The sequence below is a fragment of the Nerophis ophidion genome, linkage group LG07 (assembly GCF_033978795.1).
Source record: "Nerophis ophidion isolate RoL-2023_Sa linkage group LG07, RoL_Noph_v1.0, whole genome shotgun sequence".
NCBI lineage: Eukaryota > Metazoa > Chordata > Actinopteri > Syngnathiformes > Syngnathidae > Nerophis > Nerophis ophidion.
This window is the reverse complement of record NC_084617.1, coordinates 77576852-77591508: the sequence shown is the minus strand read 5'-3', so window position 1 is coordinate 77591508 and position 14657 is coordinate 77576852. Positions and strand designations below refer to the sequence as shown.

Genomic DNA, 14657 nt, shown 5'->3' with positions numbered 1-14657 from the left:
ACGTTGGGAAGACTATGTCTCCCGGCTGGCCTGGGAACGCCTCGGGATATCCCGGGAAGTGCTGGACGAAGTGGCTGGGGAGAGGAACGTTTGGGTTTCCCTGCTTAGGCTGTTGCCCCCGCGACCCGACCTCGGATAAGCGGAAGAAGATGGATGGATGGATGATGATCATATATTATACAACATGAATGATAAAAGGCTTCCCAGTGAGAACACAAAAAAGTTGACTTTCTCGCAAAGGTAGGAAAGTTGACAGGTATATCAGAGTTAGGATGATTATTTTATGTATATTCATAATCATCCATTCATATTACGGCCAAAATGGAGTTAGAGCATCACTCACCTTTCCAAACTGGTCAAAGTATTGCTTGACGTCTTCGATGGTGGTGTTGACTGACAGGCCTCCCACGAAGATCTTCTTGGTGCGAGTCACTAACTGTCAGCAGTGGGGGGGAAAAATATCAATAAATACTTTCTTCTGACTGAGAAGGTTTGGAATATGGATTTTTGAATCAGTTTTCATGAAAATAAGTTGAAGTGAGCCTATGTTACTTCATTTGTCATGTGTATTTAAGTCAGTCAGGCTAAATTGGGGGCTGAAGCAGAATTTTATATTGATGCCTCATTACAAAAAAATGTAAAACTTTTTTTAAAATTTATATACAAAAAATGTTTCACTTTAATCACACTTTTATTTAATATTATGCATGATTTGGACTAAAATTATTTCAAGGCAAATACATTTTTTAAAGATAAATATTTATTGTATGAAATATATTTAATATAATAAAAAACAAAGTTGCACGTTACTGGCATAACCCCAACCAGGATTTGAACCCTGCCCGACAAAATGACCAGCCCAGCGCTAATTAATACTGCGGGCCAATATTTGGGGAAATGTCCCATCTCATTCTTAGCAATGACGGAGCAGGAAGGGACTAAGAATAAGTTTGAGTAAAATTTCATATGAATTTTATACGTAACACTTCTTCATAAAAAAAAAAGGCCCCCATGGATTATGGGGCCCTATGCCTAGTGCCTAGTTCTGTCTACATGAAGGGCGGCCCTTATCTTAGTACAGGTGTTTGTATAAAATATATATATTAATTGGATTATCCAGAGAATAGTGCTCGATACCGTGGTAGAGCGCAATGTATGTGTGGGAACAATCACAAGACTACTTCATCTCTACAGAACTGTTTCATGAGGGGTTCCCTCAATCTCCTGACGATTGAGGGAACCCCTCATGAAACAGTTCTGTAGAGATGAAGTAGTCTTGTGATTTTTCCCACACACACACACACACACACACACACACATATATATATATATATATATATATATATATATATGGTTATGCAACAGATATGTGTGGCTCATTTTTCCTCTTCAACATTGCTAAAACAAAACAATAGTATTGTTTGTGTTACTGTGTAAAATTTTGATCATGTCCTATTGAAATAATTATGTTTTTTTAATGTTTGGATGCATGTCAATAAATTTGATTGTCTTTAAATAGTTCATTTATTTTAGGGTTATTCCTCCCAATCATTTGCTTGTTGTAACTGAAAATCAACTTATCTTTCTGTATTTTTTTTTAAATCGACATGCTTTAAAAATGCTCGTGCTGTCAAACTATTTTTTTTTTAATCACACTTTTGAATTCGGATTAATCACAGGTTGTTACTTGCTCGCATATTTTACATTTTTCTGAAAAAAGACCCTGATATTTGAACACAAACACAATTTTATTGTCAGAATATAAAAACAGAAGAAAAAAATTGTTAAAATCAGTCACTCATTTCTGCACTTGACCTGATTACCATCTAACAGCACACACCTTTCAGGTCACCATCTACGGTTAAGGCATAGGAACTTGGGAGTCAGGCTTGTCCCTGACAGTGTGGCCATGTTTTAGTTTTTCCTGTCTTTGTTTCCTGTCAGCGCTCTTATTTTGTCTGTTTCCCGTTTTTCTCCCTGAGCGCTGTTTCCGCTCAGCTGCGGCTGATTGGCACCTGGCCACACCTGGTGTCAATCAGCCCGCTCCTATTTCTACCTGCTTTGTCCTCCAGTCAGTGCTGGATTATTGTCGTGTCGATGTCACCACTACCTGTCAATGTCATTAAGATTTATCGTTGTGGCTGCGTCTACTTCTGCTCATGTCATAGTTCCTTTGTGTCACAGTAAGTGTTTTTGTTTCTTAGCCAAGTTTGTTCTCCACCTTGTGCGCGCCTTTTGTTTGTTTTTGTTTTAGTTTTAAATTAAATCATGTTTACCTTTACTATGCCTGCCGCCTTCTCTGCATCTTGGGGTTCGTCGCAAACTCGATGTGACAATGGGCTCTCAAAATAACATACACCATTAATGCAATCCTTTTTTTGTGATCAAGCGCATGAGATGCATTAAATTGAATAGTCCTAGCTCAGAGGTGGGCAAACCAAAATGTTCGTAGAGCCATATCGCACCTAAAATACAAAAACAAATCTGCCAGGAGCCGCAAAAAATGAAAGGCCTTCTTCTACAAGTCTGATAATGAAAGCAACACATGTGTAAGTGTCTATATTAGCCTGCAAGCTCTTATGTGTGAGGCGGGCGCTCGATTTGGATTTGATCGTGTCTGCTTGCACAGATATTAGTTTGGTTTGCAACAGGCACCTGTCTGGCAGCACGCCGCAAAGAAAGGTGTCGCAGGCGGACGCAAATCTTTGTTGACAGAAATGTTGAAATTAAAAATTAATTCTACACATTTTTACAGCAGTCTGTGGCAGCATCGGAGAACGTTATCCACGTAAACAAGGGGGGGCCAAGAGGTAGTCACCTGAGATGGTTTTCACTTCACAGCGTGCTTGAAGCTCATGGAGAGAATGCCAAGAGTGTGCAAAGCAGTAATCAAAGCAAACGGTGGCTATTTTGAAGAAACTAGAATATAAAACATGTTTTCAGTTATTTCACCTTTTTTTTGTGAAGTACATAACTCCTCATGTGTTCATTCATAGTTGTGATGTGACAATCTACAATGTAAATAGTCGGGAAAATAAAGAAGTAACAGCGTTGTAACGTACATACCGTATTTGCTTGAATTGCCGCCAGGTATATAGTATGTGCCTGCCTAGAATTACTGAAGGGTCAAACTCATTTCGCAAAATAATTAGCGCATGCTTAGCATAACCGCTGGCTCAGGATTAACGCCGGGTCAGACTCGTTACGCAAAATATAATTTTTATTAGCGCATGTCTAGAATTTCCGCCGGGTCAAACTCGTTTCGCAAAATAATTAGCATATGCCTAGAATTTCCACCGGGTCAAACTCGTCACGTCACGAGTGACACTTCACCTGTCATCATTTTCAAAATGGAGGAGACTGATTTCAATAATTTGAAATTCCATAAAGGGAAGAAGATTAAGAGTTATTCAGTAGGATTTAAGGTCCAAGCTATTGAATATGCTAAAAAGAACAGTAAGGAGCTATGTTTTATTAATATACCGTAGCTGCGTGTGTCAAACATGAGTCATTTAATGACTCCCGCCTCCTGGTGGTAGAGGGCGCTAGTGATCCTTCTTGCGACTACTCGGCTGCAGAAGAAGTGACAACAAGCAGCAAGAGTGAGCAGCGATCCTTTATTTTTTCCTCTCGCTTGCACTTTTAACATGGAGGATTACATATCTAAAATAACACAGTTTTTTAAATTGGACTTTCAATCGAAGCAGGAGGTAATAAATGAAGATCTCCATCGAGACAGAGAGACTTTTAAAACTGAAGAAAGATAAGAAAGACTTCTATAAACAAGTTATCGATGCTTTTGATCAGAAGGAGCTGCGCATGGACTTCATTTATAAGTAAAGGTAAGACCATAATAACGCTTTTTTTTATTAAATGTGCTTTTCGTGATGGTATCCTTACATCACACTCAAATTTATAAGCGCAGGCCTAAATTTACCGCATGCCTTTGGTAAACGCCGGAGTGAGAAGAGCTTTTAAATTAATTAGTGCCCCGGCGGCAATTCTGGGAAATACAGTAAGTCATTAATTAGATCAGATTTATTTGTGACTTTTGATGAAAAAACATTCGGAGAATGGTCAATAATAAAATAATGTTTTACCTTTTTTTTCCTTTATTTGCGCAAAATTTCATCCATCCATCCATTTGCTACCGCTTATTCCCTTCGGGGTTGCGGGGGGCGCTGGAGCCTATCTCAGCTATAATCGGGCGGTAGGCGGGCTACACCCTGGACAAGTCGCCATCTCATGCACAATTTCAATGAGTGCATTTTTATATTTGCAGAAAAGAAGGTAAAAAGAACGTCTGTCAAGTCGCGAAGACTGATAATGACAACCACAGGTCCACATAAATAAACTGATTTTTCATAGAAATGACCCCTTCCTGTCTCAAGTCTCCACAAAAGTAGTTGACCATGCACACCATGCACATCATGCACACCATGCACAGCATGCACACCATGCACACCATGCACACCATGCACATCATGCACACCATGCACAGCATGCACACCATGCACACCTTGCACACCATGCACACCATGCACACCATGCACACCATGCACACCATGCACACCATGCACACCATGCACACCATGCACACCATGCACACCATGCACACCATGCACACCACGCACACCACGCACACCACGCACACCATGCACACCATGCACACCATGCACACCATGAACACCATGAACACCATGCACACCACGCACACCATGAACACCACGCACACCATGCACAGGTATGTCCAAGACGGCTTAAGCGGGCACTTGAGCAAGATGAAGAACGCGGTGGACCAGGACTTGATAAGTGGTCGACCTAAACAGGTGGACCACCTAAACTGTTTCCAACGAGGTACTTTTTGCTTGTTTGCTGTCAAGAGTTAACACATTGGATGACTCACAAAATGACCCCATTATTCATGTATGAACACAGATTAATGGGACTCGAGGGCACTAACTTTCCAAAGTGTTGTAAGCATTATCTCACATACCACACACACACACTTTAGTTACCTCTTTTCCTCAGCTAATGATGGCCATTTGGCAAAGTTTAGCTACTAAACTAGCAGCTTAGTGCAGTGGATCTTAGATTTGTCTCATTAAGTACCACCTAAGAAAAAACTTAGCTCTCCAAGTACCACAATAATGACCAATGTTAAATTACAGTAGCATTGCAGGCTTAAGTATTCATTAAAAAGAAGACAAAGGTTTTATTTAACAAGTGTATTTAATATTGTTGGCCACTGTAACATTACACATATTTTGAACAGTAACACTGTTTGATTAGAGAAGAAAAAAACACTACTTTAATCAAGTGATTCTTTGGCGTACCACCAAATCTGGCTTCACAATACTCCCGGACGGGACTTAAGCTAGCAGGTTTTAGGCAAATAAACGACAAGTATGTTCCTGAATGACATTCTGACAATTGCACTTGTCTCCGAATATCGGGGTCTTTTTTGAGGTTATTTAAACTATGCAAGCAAGTCATTTCCTGTGATTAATCCTAATAATAATGGCATTCGTGGTAAAACTCAAGGCAGCTAGTAATGCCGTAATAAATTAAAATGATCTAAAAACTGTGATTGATAACCACACCTTGATAAACCTGTGGACCGACTAGCATTAGCTTGCTAATTAGCTTAAAAGCAATCATGAACAACAGAGACATTAACGTCGTTTGATTGATTGATTGATTGATTGAAACTTGTATTAGTAGATTGCACAGTACAGTACATATTCCGTACAATTGACCACTAAATGCTAACACCCCAATAAGTTTTTCAACTTGTTTAGGTCGGGGTCCACCTTCATCAATTCCTGGTCATTCCCCATGAATCCCTTGTAAGTCTGTATAAACACAGGACTGTCTGTAGAACTAGGACACAGTATTCACATTGACTACTCTTAGTCAGTCTGCCTTCTCAGTGAAGACCTCACATCTGTGGAAGTCTTTGCCACTGGAGTTAAAGTCACAGTCGGACATTAAACTTTTCTCCCAAAAAATGAAAAAGTGGCTTGAGGAAGTGTGCGGACTAGATTGGGTGTGGTCATGGACAAATGGGGACAATTACTTTCAGTGTGGTTTTTTTTGTACTTGTCTTAATGCTTTTGTGTGTGTCACTTTGCTCATCTTCTTTTAAAAAGCCTAACTCGGGACAAGGGTTGCAAATTAGCCCGTGGCTAGAAGTCTTATGTACTTTGACATGGGTTACCTGCAGGTAGCAATGTTTCATTGTACTGTCCCTGTCAAATAAATACATGAATACATGAATGAATGATCATGACACCCCCTTAGGAACCCAGTCTAGATTGTATTTTTTACTCATCCTTCCCCAGCCTTTACCTTTTTCCCATTTTTACGGGGGTCTTTGAGGCAACCCATCAGTGTTCCTGTCTTGTGACCTTCTACACCAGGGGTCACCAACCTTTTTGAAACCAAGAGCTACTTCTTGGGTACTGATTAATTCCAAGGGCTACCAGTTTGATACACACTTATGTAAATTGCCAGAAATAGCCAATTTGCTCAATTTACTTTTAACTCTATGTTATTATTAATAATTAATGATATTTATCTTTGTGGAAACACTAATCATCTTAATTATTTCCCACAATAAATATACATAGAAATAGATAAATATCAATATGCAACACTTTATTTTTATATTTTCTCTAAGTGCACATTTTTCAAATTGACCATTTTCAAATGATCACTTCTAAGACAGTCTTGGGAAATCACAATATCCCATTTTAACTAGCTAGCCACTAACATTTTTTAACAAATCATTAATTACTTTCCTTTTACGGAAAGTTTTTTGTAGAGAATAAATGATGAAAAAAAACACTTATTTGAACGGTTTAAAAGAGGAGAAAACTTGAAAAATAATAAAATTCAATTTTGAAACATAGTTTATATTCAATTTCGACTCTTTAGAATTCAAAATTCAACCGAAAAAAAGAAGAGAAAAAATAGCTAATTCAAATCATTATTTCTTCTAGATTTTCCACAACAAAATTTTTTAAAAGAAATTCAAAAGACTTTGAAATAAGATATAAATTTGATTTTATAGATTTTCTGGATATGACAGAATATTTGTATCTTTATTTTAAGCATAATAAGTTTGATGAAATATTTCACAAATATTCTTTGTCGAAAAAACAGAAGCTAAAATGAAGAATTAAATGAAAATGTATTTATTATTCTTTACAATAAATAAAAAAATACTTGAACATTGATTTAAATTGTCAGGAAAGAAGAGGAAGGAATTTAAAAGGTAAAAAGTTATATGTGTTTAAAAATCCTAAAGTAGTTTTTAAGGTTGTATTTTTTCTCTAAATTTGTCTTTCTGAAAGTTATAAGAAGCAAAGTAAAAAAATTAATGAATTTATTTAAACAAGTGAAGACCAAGTCTTTAAAATATTTTCTTGGATTTTCAAATTTCTATTTGAGTTTTGTCTCTCTTAGAATTAAAAATGTCGAGCAAAGCGAGACCAGCTTGCTAGTAAATAAATAAAATGTAAAAAATAGAGGCAGCTCACTGGTAAGTGCTGCTATTTGAGCTATTTTTAGGACAGGCTAGCGGGCGACTCATCTGGTCCTTACACTGTTTGTTTGTCTCATCTTGATCGTGTTTGTGCTGAAAACAATGTTTTGTTGTACTGTTGCAATGACAATAAATACCTACCCACCTACCTACCTACCTACCTACCTACCTATTTACCTACCTACCTACCTACGTACGTATAAAGGCGGCGCTGTCTTTGCACAAAGTGATCGATCTACACTCGACACAGATGGAGGGGTCTCAAAGCAGAAGTGAACACCCACTTTTTCATTTATAATAAAAAACATTCCTCAGTAAAACATTTGCAAATTAAAATGTAAGATAAACATTTAAACACTTGAACAAAAACAGTGCAGCGATTGTTCTTCTGCATAAAATGATAACTGTGATAATATTGGTCATAATAAAGTCTAATAAAGTCTAATAAACCTTGTTAAAAAAGAAAAGTAATCGTTTGATTCCGCTGGTACATCCTGTACTTGACACCTGTATTTATTTTGGGTTTGTTGGGTTTTTAACTCGGCAGCAGCAGGACGAGCGTCACGTCGCCAACAAAGTTTGCTTGTAATAAATGAAATACTGTTGATTCCACAAATTGTTTCATGTCTTTGGTCGCCTGGCTGCAGCTGTGTTGGTACTCAGCAAAGCAAGGAGACCAGCCAGATTTCCGTCTATGACACCGGACAACATGTTCTCAGGTCTGAGCTCCATTACAAGCCACTCACACTCTAAAGTGTCACACAGCCTGCTGGAAAACTGGTGCTGCAAACCTCAACTTCAGCTTTTATTTTCTATGTGTAATATGAATACTAAATAAAAATAATACATACTTTGTACAAGTGCAGGCTTTTAGATTCCATTCCAGTGTGTTGCAAATATATTATTGTGCTTAAGTGGAGCTTCAACTATGAAGACCATTGTTGAGATGAAGTCAGGACTCACCTTGGGTTGAGCCCTGCGAGGGAATGCCACCTTGGGATCAATCTATGGAGGAGAGTACATAGACAGAAAGGTAGATTGAGTGACTGCTGGGTGAGTGTGTGCATCTTCAACTCAATCATAGATCAATATTATTCTGCTAGGCCAGGGGGCGGCAACCCAAAATGTTGAAAGAGCCACATTGGAACAAAAATACAAAAACAAATCTGTTGCAAAAAATTAAAAGCCATATTACATTCAGATAGTGTGTCTTGAGATATAAATTGAATAAAGAAGACTTCAAGGAAACTAAATGATCTCAAATATAGCTACAAATGAAGCATAATGATGCAATATGTACATACAGCTAGCCTAAATAGCATGTTAGCATCGATTAGCTTGCAGTCATGTAGGGACCAAATATGTCTGATTAGCAAACTCCACATAAGTCAATAACATCGACAAAACTCACCTTTGTGCATTCATGCACAACGTTATAAGTTTGGTGGACCAAATGAGACAGAAAAAGAAGTGGCATAAAACACGTCCTAGAAAGTCGGAGAAAGTTATACATGTAAACAAACCACGGTGAGTTCAAGGACCGCCAAAATTAGTAGGACAAAACGGCGCTCGCCAAAAACTCGAACCAGTGAAGCATGTTTAATAAAAACAGTGTGTTTTATAACAATTAGGGAGGTTTGTGTCATGTTTGTCCTCCTACAGAAACAATAATAAAACCAAAAACATATTTTTAAAATATTTTTTCCCCTTATATTTTTCATACATTTTTGAAAAAGCTCCAGAGAGCCACTAGGAGTTGCCGACCCCTGTTCTAGGCAGACCTCATGAATTAACAAGGTTTCAAAGCTATGGTGTACTCTTTCAACATAAACTCATGCAAATTCTGAAATATTGGTAAAAACTGATTTCCAAAGACAAATGTCATTTAGGTCTTGTTAGAAGTTTCTAGTAGTGAGGTTGCTTGTCAATGTGGACACTGTCAAGAACATCAACACACATTTCGGAGCTCATGTACCACACACACCCACACACACACACACACACACACACAGACACACCGGACGGGTCATACCAAAGACTATAAAAATGGGAGCCATTACCTCCCTGCTTGGCTCTCAGCATCAAGGCTTGGAATTGGGGGTTAAATCACCAAAAATGATTCCTGAGTGCGGCCCATGCTGCTGCTCACTGCTCCCCTCACCTCCCAGGGCGTGATCAAGGGTGATGGGTCAAATGCAGGGAATCATTTCGCCACAGCTTGCTTTTGTGTGTGTGTGTGTGTGTGTGTGTGTGTGTGTGTGTGTGTGTGTGTGTGTGTGTGTGTGTGTGTGTGTGTGTGTGTGTGTGTGTGTGTGACAATCATTGCTACTTTAACTTGACCTTTGTGTGAATTTTACAATTTAAATAAATGATAAATATATTTGTATAGCGCTTTTCTAGCTTCAAGGTACTCAAAGTGCTTTGACACTACTTCCACAGTTTAGCTCGGTTGGTAGAGTGGCCGTGCCAGCAACTTGAGGGTTGCAGGTTCGATTCCCGCTTCCACCATCCTAGTCACTGCCGTTGTGTGCTTGGGCAAGACACTTTACCCACCTGCTCCCAGTGCCACCCACACTGGTTTAAATGTAACTTAGATATTGGGTTTGACCATGTAAAGCGCTTTGAGTCACTAGAGAAAAAGCGCTATATAAATATAATTCACTTCACATTTACCCATTCACACACTGATGGAGGGAGCTGCCATGCAAGGCGCTAACCAGCACCCATCAGGAGCAAGGGTGACAAGGTTGGTAGTAGGTGGGGATTGAACCAGGGACCCTCGGGTTGCGAACGGCCACTCTTCCACTGCGCCACACCACCCAATTTGAGTAATTTAAACGCAGCCAATGACGACAAGTAACGGCAGATGTTTCAAGTCAGGAGAAAACAACTGGACAGGACATTACGGCACAAATGTAAAATAACATGTTTGATTTCTTGGTGTGCGCGCGTTGCCAGAGCGGCTGCCCTCGCCACCACCCTGCGACATGTGACGTGCTGGAATGTCACACGGGCAGCACAGTAACAAACACACCTCACCTCTGTGAGAGGAGTGTGTCGGACAGAGCGCCGGGGGCGGGGCTAGGTTGACAGAGGGAGCTGTCAATCACAGCACACTGACAGAAGGTGCACACTTTGTTCCTGCCTCTTTCAAATTGTGACAACAAGGTGTGCCCTCAAGCTCACCTACAGAGGTCCTGCGTGGTTCGCATAAAGGTGACCTATAAGGAATTCATTTTTTTCCTGACTTAGATGTTGTTACGACGTTGGAAACTGGAGTTGAACACGTGTTCAATCTTAAAGCTCATGCTTTATGGCGTGAGCTTTCATGCACTTTTGGAGGCTTTATTTCCTGGGGTTTTGCAGTCTGGCTATGTGGTGACGTGGCCTGAAGTGGATGTACTTAGATATGAAGTAAAGTGACAAGACAGAGGGGGCGGAGTTTTATGATATGAGAAAGCACAAAAAAAAAGTAGGATAAAGTATATTATTTTCATGTAATCTTGGTGTATGCATAATGATACTGATAAAGGCTGCTAGAAACAGTTGATTTATGCAGAGGCTGAATTGATCTGTAAGTGCGACTAACTTTGTGAGCGGGTGAATCTACACTATATTGCCAAAAGTATTTGGCCACCTTTCTAAATGATGAGAATCAGGTGTGCTAATCACTTGGCCCAGTGTATCAAATCAGGCACTTAGGCATGGAGACTGTATCTACAAACATTTGTGAAAGAATGGGCCGCTCTTAGTCATTTCCAGCGTGGAACTGTCATAGGATGCTACCTGTGCAACAAATCCAGTCCTGAAATTTCCCTGCTCCTAAATATTCCAAAGTCAACTTTATTTCTAAGAAAAGTGAAGAGTTTGGGAAAGACTTTCTGCACAGTCAGTTACTACAGAGCTCCAAACATCAGCAAGTCCAATGCAAAGCGTGGGATGTAGTGCTTCTCAACCTTTTTTCAGTGATGTTTTTTTTAATCATATTACGCCTGTACTGGCTCACCTGCACTGGCTTCCTGTGCACTTAAGATGTGACTTTAAGGTTTTACTACTTACGTATAAAATACTACACGGTCTAGCTCCATCCTATCTTGCCGATTGTATTGTACCATATGTCCCGGCAAGAAATCTGCGTTCAAAAGACTCCGGCTTATTAGTGATTCCTAAAGCCCAAAAAAAGTCTGCAGGCTATAGAGCGTTTTCCGTTCGGGCTCCAGTACTCTGGAATGCCCTCCCGGTAACAGTTGGAGATGCTACCTCAGTAGAAGCATTTAAGTCTCACCTTAAAACTCATCTGTATACTCTAGCCTTTAAATAGACTCCCTTTTTAGACCAGTTGATCTGCCGCTTCTTTTCTTTTTTCTCCTATGTCCCCCCCTCCCTTGTGGAGGGGGTCCGGTCCGATGACCATGGATGAAGTACTGGCTGTCCAGAGTCGAGACCCAGTATGGACCGCTCGCCTGTGTATCGGTTGGGGACATCTCTACGCTAATGATCCGACTCCGCTTGAGATGGTTTCCTGTGGATGGGACTCTCGCTGCTGTCTTGGATCTGCTTGAACTGAACTCTCGCGGCTGTGTTGGAGCCACTATGGATTGAACTTTCACAGTATCATGTTAGACCCGCTCCACATCCATTGCTTTCGGTCCCCTAGAGGGGGGGGGTTGCCCACATCTGAGATCCTCTCCAAGGTTTCTCATAGTCAGCATTGTCACTGGCGTCCCACTAGATGTGAATTCTCCCTGCCCACTGGGTGTGAGTTTTCCTTGCCCTTTTGTGGGTTCTTCCGAGGATGTTGTAGTCGTAATGATTTGTGCAGTCCTTTGAGACATTTGTGACTTGGGGCTATATAAATGATAAATGGGTTGTACTTGTATAGCACTTTTCTACCTTCAAGGTACTCAAAGCGCTTTGACACTACTTCCACATTCACACACACATTCACACACTGATGGAGGGAGCTGCCATGCAAGGCGCCAACCAGCACCCATCAGGAGCAAGGGTGAAGTGTCTTGCTCAGGACACAACGGACGTGACGAGGTTGGTTCTAGGTGGGATTTGAACCAGTGACCCTCGGGTTGCGCACGGCCACTCTTCCACTGCGCCACGCCGTCCCTAAATAAACATTGATTGATTGATGTACCCCCTGTGAACATTTTATTAATTCAAGTACCCCCTAATCAGAACAAAGCATTTTTGGTTGTAAAAAAGAGATAAAGAAGTAAAATACAGCACTATGTCATCAGTTTCTGATTTATTAAATTGTATAACAGTGCAAAATATTGCTCATTTGTAGTGGTCTTTCTTCAACATTTTGGGAAAAAAGATATAAAAATAACTAAAAACTTGTTGAAAAATAAACAAGTGATTCGATTATGAATAAAGATTTCTTCACATAGAAGTAATCAACTTAAAGTGCCCTCTTTGGGGATTGTAATAGAGATCCATCTGGATTCATCAACTTACTTCTAAACATTTCTTCACAAAAACAGAAATCTTTAACATCAATATTTATGGAACATGTCTAGCTGTCAACACTGAATATTGCATTGTTGCATTTCTTTTCACAGTTTATGAACTTACATTCATATTTTGTTGAAGTATTATTCAATAAATATATTTAAAAATGATTTTTGAATTGTTGCTATTTTTAGAATATTAAAAAATATATATATCGCCTACCCTTTGGCATACCTTCAAGTACCCCCATTTGAGAACCACTGGTGTAAAGCACGTCGCCACTGGACTCTGGAGGAGTGGCGACGCCTTCTCTGGACTGATGAATCACACTTTTCCATCTGGCAATCTGATGGACCAGTCTGGCTTTGGAGGTTGCCAGGAGAACGCTCCATTTCAGACTGTGTGAAATTTGGTGGAGGAGGAATTATGGTGTGGTATTGGTTTTTCAGGAGTTCGGCTCGGCCATTTAGTTTCAGTGAAAGGAACTTTGAATGCTCCAGGATACCAAAAGATGTTGGACAATTCCATGGGATGGCACTTCAAGTTCATATGTGAGTCAAGGAAGGTGGCCAAATACTTTTGGCAATATAGTGTATATAATGTTTGTGAAGTTTATTTTTGACAGTGTCTGGAAAAACAAATAGCGATGTATATATATATATATATATATATATATATATATATATATATATATATATATATATATATACATATATATATATGTATAAATATACATATATATATATGTATAAATATACATATATATATATATATATTAAAAGAGTGTACATTTTGAAAACAAATGATGATGAGGGTACCGTATTTTTCGGACTATAAGTCACAGTTTTTTTCATAGTTTGGCCGGGTGTGCGACTTATACTCAGGAGCGACTTATGTGTGAAATTATTAACACATTACCGTAAAATATCAAATAATATTATTTAGCTCATTCACGAAATAGACTAGACGTAAAAGATTTCGTGGGATTTATTGATTAGGAGTGAGAGATAGTTTGGTAAAGTTATAGCATGTTCTATATGTTATAGTTATTTGAATGACTCTTACCATAATATGTTAGGTTAACATAGCAGTTGCTTATTTATGCCTCATATAACCTACACTTATTCAGACTGTTCTTCACTATTCTTTATTTATTTTAAATTGCCTTTCAAATGTCTATTCTTGGTGTTGGATTTTATCAAATACATTTCCCCCAAAAATGCGACTTATACTCCAGTGCGACGTATATATGTTTTTTTTCCTTCTTTATTATGCATTTTCGGTCGGTGCGACGTATACTCCAGAGCGATTTATAATCCGAAATTATGGTTATTTCATTTGCAATCAGGCACCGCCTGCAGAATCTAAGATCTTGCACACAGACTCAAAAGAAGAGTTGTCAAAGTGACTGTGGAACAAAGAAAAGAGACCTAAGCACGGCCAATGCACAAGTCCTATTCATCTGGCAGCGCAGGGGCCGCTATTGACGCTGCACCGGCCTCCAAGTTCAGTTTAAAAGTTGGGAGAGAAATATTCTTGCAGCAAGTTCCTAAAACACTAGAGTGCTCCTGGTGTATGAGGAACTGTAAACACTTTGGTAGATCCTTGCATTGACCTTTTAACCTTGCTAGCAGACCTGGAAGAC

At 39.3% G+C, this 14657-nt stretch overlaps 1 protein-coding gene across 4 annotated transcripts in view; it reads right to left on the bottom strand.

Moving 5' to 3' along the window:
- msi1b (musashi RNA binding protein 1b) overlaps positions 1 to 14657 on the bottom strand; it is a 62233-nt gene that overhangs the window by 30601 nt on the left and 16975 nt on the right. For 3 of the 4 annotated variants that reach the window (XM_061907218.1, XM_061907217.1, XM_061907216.1), the window contains exons 5-6: positions 8513 to 8554; positions 344 to 436 (exon numbers count right to left, since the gene is read on the bottom strand). In XM_061907218.1, coding sequence (XP_061763202.1) covers positions 344 to 436; positions 8513 to 8554 — 135 coding nt within the window. Of the gene's footprint in view, positions 1 to 343; positions 437 to 8512; positions 8555 to 8960; positions 13610 to 14657 lie in introns of those variants that run through there. The other variant, XM_061907219.1, reaches the window with a different exon arrangement.